Below are 12036 nucleotides of genomic sequence, written 5' to 3'. Positions count from 1 at the left end.
GAGAGTATCTACTATATACATTATTTGGAATTCTTCTGTAAGAAAGATGTGCCTCTTCTTGGCATTTATTTATTTCTTCAATCATTTATTTGTATTAATATGTACTCCTGTATATTTATTTTATACTTTGGGTTATAATCCAATACCATGTTACTTGTTTATCTTGTTCAAATTTTGAACTTTGGCCAGGGAGAGCTCTGTCAAGATGGGTCATTTGTCCCTTTGATTTGATGCATCCTTTAGTTTTTCTAATCACTTCTTCAGGATCTGGTACTATAAGAAGCTTCAGACTCATAATTTTCTTGCCCCAGCCCTAGAATTAGACATTTCTTCAAGGAGCCCTGGTTTCTTTTACTGAAGAGTTATATTTAGAAACCAAGATTTGGACACTGGACTTCATTTTTATATATTAATCTTGTATCTACAAACTTGCTGAATTCTACTCCGGTAATTTGAATTTATTGATTCCTTGAGGTTTTCAGTATAGAGCAAAAAATAATAGAAAGAATAACAAAAAATACCATTGGCAGAGTAGGAGTAGATGTAAATACCCTTAAATCAGTAAAGATTATTGACTAAAAACTGAAAATGAACATCATTAAATGGTTAACTTACTAGGAGACTTCCCTAGAAAGTCAGAAAAAACAAAAAAAGGCTACTTACTGTTGAACCTCCTATTTAACAGTATGCTGTCTTTTCTGATAAATTGAGAGAAAAAAAACTGTATAAGGATTAGAAATAAACCAAAATTTTCTTTTTCCTTATTTAATGATGAATGGGTGCTGAATTATATGTCTTTTATCTGTTGTAATGATCATTGATTTTTTTCTCTTTTACTCTCTTTTTATGTTGGATTACATTATTTTGTAAATTTTAAAAATCCTTGTATTTGATTATAATGTATAAATTTTGGCTTTGCATTTTGGATTACTCAGATTTCTAATACGGATCAGTTAGTTTACACTTGTACAGATGCAAAAATCCTAAATAAAATACTAGCATTTTGAATGTTCAGATAAGGGAAAGTTTTAGTATTATGGGGCCAGAATAATCTTTTTTTTTTTAAATGGATTATTTTGTTTTTTTAGGGAGGGAGAGAGATAGAGAGAGGGTGAGGGAGCAAGAGAGGAGGGGGAGAGGGAGAGGGAGAAAGAGAATCTTAAGCCAACTCCATACTCAGCAGGGCTCAATCTCACAACCCTGAGATCATGACCTGAGCCGAAATCAAGAGTTGGATTCTTAACCTACTGAGCCACCTAGGCACCCCTAGAATAATCTTGATGTCAAAACTGGACAATCCCATGAGCACATGGAGCAGCCACTGTAGAAGACAGTATGGCAAGTCCTCAAAAAATTAAACAAATTATTATATCCAGCAACTCCACTTTGGGTGCATACCCAAAAGATTTGAAAACAGAGAGTTGGACAGATATTTGTACACCTTTGTTCATAATAGCATTATTTGTAATACCCAAAGGTGGAAGCAACCAAATTGTCCATCAGTGGATGAACAAAATGGATTTTCAGATAAACAAAATGTGGTATAGACATACAATGGAATGTTAGCTTCAAAAACGAAGGGAATTCTGATACACGTGCAATGTAGATGAACCTTAAAGACATGCTAACTGAAATAAGCTAGTCACAAAAGAACAAATACTGTATGATTCTCTTTATGTGGGGTACCTAGAGTAGTCAGATTTCAGAGACAGAAAGTAGATTGGTAGTTGCCAGGGGTTGTAGGGAGGGGAGGGTGGGGAATTACTGTTTAATGAATACAGGGTTTCGGTTTTGCAAGATGGAAGGAGTTTTATGGATGGATGGCGGTGATGGTAGCACAGTAGTGTGAATGTACTTAATGCCACAGAACCGTACACTTAAAAATGGTCAAGATAGTAAGTTTAATGTTATGTGTATTTTGCCATGCAGGTGACCCTTGAGCGACATGGATTTGAACCGCATGGGTCCACTTATAAGCAGTTACAAATAAATAACTAGACAAGATAAAACTAGCCCCATAAAACTAATAACCCTTATTTTCTGTTTTCTAAAACAGCTTTTGATAAAGTTGGGATTATATATTACTTTTTGGTGAAGGTTGTTTACAAAATCATCTAGGCCTGTTGACTTTTCATAGTTACCTGGACATTCAGATGGTTGTCTACTTTTTCTACTACCACGCCCAGCGTGGAGCCCGATGTAGGGCTTGATCTCACAACCCTGAGATCATGACCTGAGCCGAAATCAAGAGTCAGACACTTACCCGACTGAGTCACCCAGGCTCCCCCTAGATTATATTTCTAAGAAATTGTCTATTTTATCTATTTTCAAGTATAGTGGAATCAAGTGCTACTCACATAACAATTTAAAAAGAATTTTTTTTTAAGAGAATTTCTACTGTATGTGAAATGAGTTCTCTTTATTCATATTTGTCCATGCCTTTCACGGTGTTATCAGAAGTTTATCTGTTTTGTCTTTCAAAGAAGTAGACCTTGAGGGTTCCTTTCACTCAACAAATATTTATTTTGCATCTATGATGCACTGCTATGGGGTCCGAAGATTCATCAGTGAACCAAACTGGTAAAAATGCCTGATGTAAAGCAGCTTAGATTCCAGTGGAAGTTAAATTCTAAAGTCTTCACTTTCTTTTTTTATCTATCTCCTGAATTTCTGCTCTTTTTTTTTTTTTCATTAGTTTCAGAAGTAGAATTTAGTGATTCATCAGTTGCATATAAGGCCTAGTGCTCATTACAAGTGCCCTCCTTAATGCCCATCACCCAGTTATCCCTTCCACCTACCCCCTTCCCTCCAGCCACCCTCATTTTGTTTCCTGGAGTTCAGCATCTCTTACAGTTTGCCTCCCTCTCAATTTTCATCTTATTTTATTTTTCCTTCCCTTCCCCCATAGTCATCTGTTTTGTTTCTTAAATTCCACATATGAGTGAAATCCTACGGTATTTGTCTTTCTCTGACTTATTTCACTTAGTATAATACCCTCTAGTTCCATCTATATTGTTGCAAATGACAAGATTTCATTCTTATTGATGGCCGAATAATATTCGTGTGTGTGTGTGTGTGTGTGTATGTGCGCGTGTGCACATACACATCTTCTTTATCCATTCATCTCTCGATGGACATCTGGGCTCTTTCCATATTTTGGCTGCTGTGGACATTGCTGCTGTAAACATTGGGGTTCATGTGCCCCTTCATATCGTTACGTTTGTATCCTGTGAATAAAAACCTAGTAGTGCAGTTGTTGGGTCGTAGGGTAGCTCTATTTTCAACTTTTTGAGGAACCTCCATACTGTTTTCCAGAATGGCTGCACCAGCTTGCATTCCCACCAACAGCGTAGGAGGGTTCCCCTTCCTCCGCATCCTCACCAACATCTGTTGTTTCCTGAGTTGTTAATTTTAGCCATTCTGACCGTGTGAGGTGATATCTCATTGTGATTTTGATTTGTATTTCTCTGATGGTCAAGTAATGTTGTGCAATTTTTTGTGTATGGTGTAAGAAAGTAGTCCAGTTTCATTCTTTTGTATGTGGCTGTCCACTTTTCCCAACACAATTTGTTCATGAATTTCTGCTCTTAGCATAATTTTCTTTCTTCTATTTTATTTGGGTAAGATTGCTTTTCTTTTTCTAGCCTGTTCAGCTGAATGCTTATTAATATTTTTCTTTCTGGTATACTCATTTAGGTTATAAATTTCTGTTTAACAATTACTTTAGCTGCAACTCATAGCTTTTGGTAAGGAATATTTGTATTTTAATTTGGTTTACATTAAAATTTTTTTTTTTGTTATATAGGATGTTTCTTTACCACTCTTGATGTTTCGATCAAGAAGGGAGAACTCAATTACTATAATTCCTAGCCCTTCTTTACCCTTTCACTCATTTGGTCTTAGGAGAGAGGACATATCTGATCTGTGTGTTGTATTTGGGAAGAATCAACCTAGGGCATGTTTTGCTCATCTCCACCTTTCTCTTGGGATTAACCTATCTCCGCCTCATCCAGGACTAGTTCTTGCATTCTAGGACTGGGTGAAGGGAAGGCCTGTCCCATTCTAGAGTTGTTTTGTTTGTATCTGGGTGGGTAAGGTAATCTAATTCTATGGTTCAGTAAAAAGTTGTATTTCTTTCTCCACTGTGTTAGGTATTCCACCTGCCTCTGTCTGCCAGTTCATGATCATATATCCACTATGATTTCTTCTGTGACATCTGAACTATTTTAATAAAGTTTTAAATTTCCAAAATACATATATTTTTTCCATATCTTCTTTTTCTATTGATTTCTAATTCAGTTTTATTGTGGTCAGAAGACACTGTATGTTAATAGATTCTTTGGTTATTTCCAAAGACCTGCTTTGTGGCTAAATTTTGTGAACATCCCCCACATATGTGAAAAGAATTATGGAGTGCAGAGTTCTAGGTATGTACATTAGTTTGCGCTTGTGCAACTGTTTTGTATAGTCTTTTTTCAAAAAATATTTTTAAAACCGTTTTATCGAGATAGAATTCACGTAACATAAAATCGACCCATTAAAAGTACGTAATTCAGTGGTCTTTAGTATATTCACAGAATTGTGCAATCATCACAGTTCTCTACAGTTTTTGTATGCTTGTGTTTTCTAAAACAATACTAGGCAATAGAACAATACTGTGAAGCCACATTTATTGTAATTTTAAATTTTCTGGTAGCCAAATTAAAAAGATAAAAAGTAACAGGTGAAATTAATTTAAATACTAAATTTAACTTGATAAATCTAAAATGTATTTCAACATTTAGTTAATACAAATAACTATAAAATATATTTTACATTTACTAAGTATTTACAATCTGGTGTATATTTTATACTTTTATAGCAAATCTCAAATGATAACTAATCACATTTCAAGTGCCTAGTGGCTATCATATTGGGCAGCATAGATCTGTAGTCTAATTTTTTTCTCTGCTTCAACTATAAATTACTGAGCTCGTGAATGCCCATAATTTTGTCGTTTTTCTAGGATTTTTTTTTAATCATTGTCATGACTACCTCCTAATGATGATTTTTGTCTTAAGTTCTGTTTTACTTGATACATCAATTTTTCTTTTTCTTGTATTGCCATGGTATATCTTTATTCCTTTATTTTTTACCTTTATATTTTTCTTAATGTGTCATTAAGTTTTAATTTTTTGTCTCATAAATAGCATATGGTGGGAATTTTTTCTTTATCCAATATGATGTACTCTTCAAAAAAAAAACTGGTGAATTTAATCTACTTATATTTTTGTGATTACACATATATTTGGAATAATTTCTATTGCTTACTTTTTATTATTTTTTCTTCTTTGCAGATTTGGATTACTCAACTCTGTCTCGGTCTTTCTCCTACTGGTTTAAAAACTTAAATTATAGGGTTGTTATTCTAGTGGTTCCTATTCAGTTTTTTTAATAATCACTTTTGAGGTATAATTAACATATAATAAATTGCACGTATTTAAATTATATAATTTGGTAAGTTTTGAGACACACACACACACACACACACGCCTACCTGTGAAATCGCTACCACAATCAAGATACTGAAATATCAGTCAACTCAAAAAACTTCCTCAAGCTTCATAATCATCCCTCGCTCTCACCCCTTCACGTCCTCATCCTTTTCCCACGCCCCCATCCCTAACACAGATCTGCTTTTGGTCATTATATATTAGTTGCCATTTTTTTCAGCTTTATACACATGGAGTCATATAATATGTACTTTTCTGTGTCTGTCTTCTTTTTCTCAGGATGATTATTTTGAGATTCATATATTTTATTGAGTGTATTGATTCATTTTTTTTAACCCAGTTACATTTGATTATATAAATATATCACAGTTTATCCATTTACCTGTTGATAGACATTTGAGTTGTTTCTGGTTTTTGGAGATTACAAATAAAGCTGACATGGACATTTGTGTACAAGTTGCTATATGAATTGGTACTTTCATTTCCATTGGGTAAATATAAGTAGAAGTGGGATGATTGAGTCATATGGTAAATGTGTGTTTAAAGTTATAAAAAAGCCATCAGCATTCTCAAGGGGTTATACCAGTAGCATATCAAAGCTCCAGTTCCTCTGCTTCCTGGCCAACACTTGATGTAGTTAGTCTTTTTTCTTTTTCTTTAAGGTTTTTATTTTATTTTATTTATTTGACAGAGAGAGACAGCAAGAGAGGGAACACAAGCAGGGGGAGTGGGAGAGGGAGAAGCAGGCTTCCCGTAGAGCAGGGAGCCCCATGCGGGGCTCAATCCCAGGACGCTGGGATCATGACCTGAGCCGAAGGCAGACGCTCAACGACTGAGCCACCCAGGCGCCCCATAGTTACTCTTTTTAATTTTAGTCATTTTCATGGGGTGTATAGTGGCATTTGTGATTTGAACTGTCATTTGTCATTGACTAATTATGTTGAGTATCTCTTCCAGTGCTTATTTTCCATGCAGCTGTCTTCTGTGATGAAGCGTTTATTCAGATATTTTGTCCATTTTTTTTTCTATTGGTTTGCTTGTTTGGTTTTTTTTTTTTTTATTGTTTTGAGTTCTTCATAAATTCTGGATACAAATCCCTTATCAAATATGCAATTTGCAAATCTTTTCTCTCAGTCTGTGGTTTGTCTTTTATTTTTTAAGTGTCTTTTGAGGATAGAAGTCCTTAACATTGATACAGTCAAATTTATCAGAATTTCCGTTTTATGGATGTAACTTTGGGCATTTGGCTCTGGCCCTGTAGACTTCCTTTTCATTCTTGCAAGCAGAGTCACTTATATTTGGAAATATTTTGCATATTTTATCCAGCATTTCTGAGTATTTGTAGTACAGGTGTTTTGTAGTACTTCTATTCAGTTTGCTGCTTACAACTGGAAGTGCAGTGACTAATAAATGTATGTTTGAAAACTTTATTAGTTTGTAACTTATAGAAATTTCAACTCTGCCTTCTTCTTGATCCAGTGGAGTCTTTGTAACCTGTGGTCTATCATTTATATTTACAAACAAACAGTTCTATGTTATTTATAATGTTTCTGTTGGAGTAGATAAAGATAACTTAGGTCAATGATTAAAAATTCAAAGGATAATTTGAGGTGAACTATTCACTTATGTAATTAGTGCTTCAATTAATGATATTGCAATTGGGGTTTAAGTAAATTGAATTGATTTACAGCAGCTATCCAGAAACATGTCTGTTATTTTAATGGCCATTTTCTATTTGCATGTTTAATATCTGATTTGTTTTTTGTTTCTTTATTTTTAGATTACAAAATTCATCCAGGACAGACATAGAGCTAGAAGAAACAGACTTCGTAAAGATCAACTTAAGAAACTCCCCGTACATAAATTCAAAAAAGGTAAGTGAATATTTTTATTCTCTAAATAATCACCATTAGTTTATTTAAGAATACGTGGTGACCTTACTCTAATACTGCCTTCTGAGTCCTTGCCATAACTATGCCTATTACTCTGTTAATAGTGAGTGAATGTGAGAGATGGTCTTTTGCTGTGGTGTGTGCTGGTGAAGGCAAGAAGGGGGTAAATGGTCTGCAGAGAACTTACAAACAATAATGAATCTGACTAAAATGCTTTTTATTATCACCATATGCCAGCAGTTCTGAACCTAAATGGATAAAATACTTCTGTGCGTTAATATGATCCACTCCCACTAACCCTCCTTGCACTCTCTCTCCCACCATACACTACTGTATTAACATTGCATTAACTAAATATGTAGTTAATAGTGTTGCACTAACTAAACACACATGTGGCTATTATGTGTCAATATATTTTAAATGTATCAACTCATTTAATTTTCCTATTTCTATGAAATGGGTACTTTAATGGGCATTATGGATGAGGAAAGAGAGGATCAGAGAGGCAAAAAACTTTAATGTCACACAGCTAGTCCTGACAGAGCTAGGGAGGGGTCTAATAATCTAGTCAGTATAATTTCTCCTTACCTATGCTTTAGTACATGCTTGTTAAACCCTTTTGGCTAGTAGCCCCAGACTTTTCAATTCCATATACCAGTAAAAGTGTTCTGGTTTTTAGTTCAGATAAAAATGCATAGAGAGGAGAAATGGTGAAGGCATTAAAATTTAGTTCTACCAAAACTTTATTTTGCAAGTGATAAAGTGTTTTAAAAAACCTTCCATTTACAATAACGGTTATTTTATTAAAAATATAACATTAACAAAAAATAGGAAAAGCCACATGTTAAAAGGAATAAACAGAGACATTTATAAAAATGTAGTGCACTGTCCTCATTCAGTGTGGAGTAAGTAAAAGTTATTCTTAGGCCAGAAGTGGTTTGAGGATTGGCTTTAGGAATCACGTTTATTTTTATGCTTCCTAAACCCAGAAAAGAAAAGGTTTATATTGTCCTAGGCATGCATAGTTGGTTTTTCATCTGAGTAAGATGAGTAGCCATTACAGGATTTTGAGCAGGGGAAAGGTAATATGTAAATTAAATGTTAAAAGGGTCTTTCTGCTGCTACGTTAAGAACAGGGTGTAGAGGGTCAAGGGTATAAACAGACAAGATAAGAGGCCATTGCAATAATCCAAGTGAGATATGAATGTGGCTTGGACTGAGTGGTAACAGTGGAGGAGGTGAAGAAATCTTAAATTCTGGATATATTTGGAAGATGGAAATACGCTGGATTTATTAATGGTCTAGATTGGGGGAGAGAAAACAAGGATGATGCCAGAGTTTTTGGTCTTAGCAACAGGGTGGCATTGCCTTAAATAGAGATAAGGATGGTTAATAAGTGGTGGAGCAGGTTTTGGGGGAAAATTGGGGAAATTAGTTTTGGACATGTGGAATTTCAGATGTCTAGTAGACATTATAAATGAGTCTGGAGTTTAAGAGAAGGATCTGAACTGGAGGTGTTGTATAAAGATGTATTTAAATCATGAGTCTGAATGACAGTACCAAGAGAATGAGTATAGGTGGATGGAAGAATACCAGAGACATACTGGGATATTCCAACATTAAGTAAGGAAGAAGAGGAATCAGCCAGCAGTGGAGATGGAGCAGGAATGACCGGTTTATATATAAGGGGAAAATCAGAAAAGAGTGCTTTGCCAAAAACCAAAGTGATGCAAATCTGTCAAAGAGCAAGGAGTGATACAACCTGTGTCACGTGCTCCTGATAAATAAGGAAGATGAGAGCCAACAGTTGACCATAAGAAGTTATTGATTATCTTGGGGGTGCCTGGGTGGCTCAGTCGTTAAGCGTCTGCCTTCGGCTCAGGTCATGATCCCAGGGTCCTGGGATCGAGCCCCGCGTCAGGCTCCCTGCTCCGCGGGAAGCCTGCTTCTCCCTCTCCCACTCCCCCTGCTTGTGTTCCCTCTCTCGCTGTGTCTCTCTGTGTCAAATAAATAAAATCTTTAAAAAAAAAAAAAAAAAAGAAGTTACTGATTATCTTGATGAGCAGTTTTGACCAGCCAAAAACCCGAGATTGTGGTGGGTTTAGGAGAGAATGGAAGGAAAAGGATCAGAGACAGTAACTGCAGACAACTTTTTCAAGAAATTTAACTAAAAGCGGAAGAAATGTAGCAGTTGGTGGAGAAGTTAGGTTAAGACATAGTAGCACGTTTACTGAAGGAAATTGATGATATGGGTGACAGATGGGAGAGTTGCTGTAATACTGTCTTTGAGAAGGCAAGAAGGAATGGGATCTGGTGCACAAATAGGTGGACTAGCCTTAGGATGGTAGCATGGAGAGTTGAGCTCTGAGGGAAGGTAGAATATGTGGGTGCAAAATTCTGGGACATGGGTATTTATGGTGGTAAGTCTGTGGAAGTTGTCTTTACTTCCATTTTTCTCAGTGAAGTAGGAAACAATAGTTAACTGAAGATGAGGATGGGAGAGGAGACGCTGGAGGTTTCAGAACAGAAAGGTATAAAATATTTCTAGGAGAGTTAGTGGGCAAATGTATGATTACCTGGCAGCCCGAGCCTCCCTTTAGGGTTTATGGTTATGAACCAGTCAACATAACTATGATTTTTTCTATCTGTATTCATCTGTGTGGACTGGTGTTTTATCTTTACCATCCCGTTTTTTTTTTTAATGTGAAGTATAACATTTTTTTTTTTTTAAAGATTTTTTATTTATTTATCTGAGAGAGAGAATGGGAGACAGAGAGCATGAGAGGGGGAGGATCAGAGGGAGAAGCAGACTCCCTGCCGAACAGGGAGCCCGAAGCGGGACTCGATCCCGGGACTCCAGGATCATGGCCTGAGCCAAAGGCAGTTGCTTGACCAACTGACCCACCCAGGCGCCCCGAAGTATAACATATTTTTACAAAAAGTATCCAAGATACATATTTCTGGAAGCATCCAGTTCAAGAAATAGAACAGTACTGGCGCCCCAGAAACTACTGTGTACCCTTCTGGATCATAATACATTCCTCACTGGAAGTAATCAGCCAGGCTTATGATAATCATATTAGGTTTTACCACCTATGTATTCATTCCAAAACAATATGATTGAATTTTTCCTGTTTTTGAATTGCATTTTTTAAAAGTTTTTATTTTAATCACCAGGGGTTCATCATGACAAGTGTACTTCTTAATTCCCATCACCTATTTTCACCCATCTTGCCACCAACCTCCCCTCTGGTTAACCCTCTGTTTGTTCTCTATAGTTAAGAGTCTGTTTCTTGGTTTGCTTTTCTCTCTTTTTTCCCCCCTTTGCTCGTTTGTTTCTTAAATTCCACATATGAGTGAGATCATATGGTATTTGTCTTTTTCTAACTTCTTTTGCTTAGCATTATACTCTCTAGCTCCATCTATGTTGTTGCAAATGACAAGATTTCATTCTTTTTTATGGCTGAACACTATTTCATTGTATATATACACCACATTTTCTTTATCCATTCATCAGTTAATGGACACTTGAGCAGCTTCCATATATCTTGGCTATTTTTTCTTTTTAAAGATTTTATTTATTTATTTGACAGAGACACAGCGAAGAGAGGGAATACAAGCAGGGGGAGTGGGAGAGGGAGAAGCAGGCTTCCTGCTGAGCAGGGAGCCCAATGCGAGGCTCGATCCCAGGACCCTGGGATCATGACCCGAGCTGAAGGCAGACCCTTAACAACTGAGCCACCCAGGTGCCCCATTGGCTATTATTAATAACGCTGCTATAAACATTGGGGTGCATGTATCCCTTTGAATTAGTGTTTTTGTATTCTTTGGGTTAATACCCAGTAGTGTGAATGCTGGATTGTAGGGTAGTTCTATTTTTAACTTTTTGAGGAACCTCCATACTGTTTTCCGAGTGGCTGCACCAGTTTGCAATCGCAACAATAGTGCAAGAGGCTTCCTTTTTCTCCACATCCTCCCCAACCCACCTTTGTTTCTTGTGTTGTTGATTTTAACCATTCTGACAGGTGTGAGGTGATGTCTCATTGTAGTTTTGACTTGGATTTCTCTGATGATAAGTAATGTTGAACATTTTTCATGTATCTGTTGGTCATCTGTTTATCTTTTTTGGAAATGTTTGTTCATATCTTCTGCCCATTTTTAATTGGATTATTTGTTTTTTGGACATTGAGGGTTTTTTTGGCTTTGTTGTTTTTCTTTTTCTTTTTTTAGTGGGCATTGAGTTTTTATAAGTTCTTTATATACTTCGGATATTAACCCTTTATTGGATATGCCATTTGCAAATATCTTCTCCCATTCAGTAGGTTGCCTTTTAGTTTTGTTGATTGTTTCCCTCGCTGTGCAGAAGTTTTATTTTGATATAGCCCAGCAGTTTATTTTTGCTTTTGTTTCCCTTGCCTCAGGAGACATACCTAGAAAAACATTTCTATAGCCAATGTCAGAGAAATTACTGCCTGTGTTCTCTTCTAGGATTTTTATGGTTTCAGGTCTTACATTTAGATCCTTAATCCATTTTGAGTTTATTTTTGTGTATGATGTAAGAAAGCGAATTTCATTCTTTTGCATGTGGCTGTCCAGTTTTCCCAACACCATTTGTTAAAGAGACTGTCTTTTTCTCATTGCATATTTTTGTC

The 12036-nt window shown here is 36.0% G+C and overlaps 1 protein-coding gene across 9 annotated transcripts in view; it reads left to right on the top strand.

The window, feature by feature from the left end:
* The window catches only part of RNF13 (ring finger protein 13), a 160532-nt gene that overhangs the window by 110778 nt on the left and 37718 nt on the right, over positions 1–12036 (top strand). For all 9 annotated transcript variants that reach the window (XM_064586401.1, XM_045903567.2, XM_064586406.1 and 6 more), the window contains one exon: positions 7273–7366. In XM_064586401.1, coding sequence (XP_064442471.1) covers positions 7273–7366 — 94 coding nt within the window. The remainder of the gene's footprint in view (positions 1–7272; positions 7367–12036) is intronic.

This window comes from Mirounga angustirostris, unplaced genomic scaffold (genome assembly GCF_029215605.1).
Source record: "Mirounga angustirostris isolate CCGP_5_RB_7025 unplaced genomic scaffold, mMirAng1.0.hap1 SCAF_1, whole genome shotgun sequence".
Taxonomy (NCBI): domain Eukaryota; kingdom Metazoa; phylum Chordata; class Mammalia; order Carnivora; family Phocidae; genus Mirounga; species Mirounga angustirostris.
This window is presented reverse-complemented; position numbering and strand designations above follow the sequence as displayed.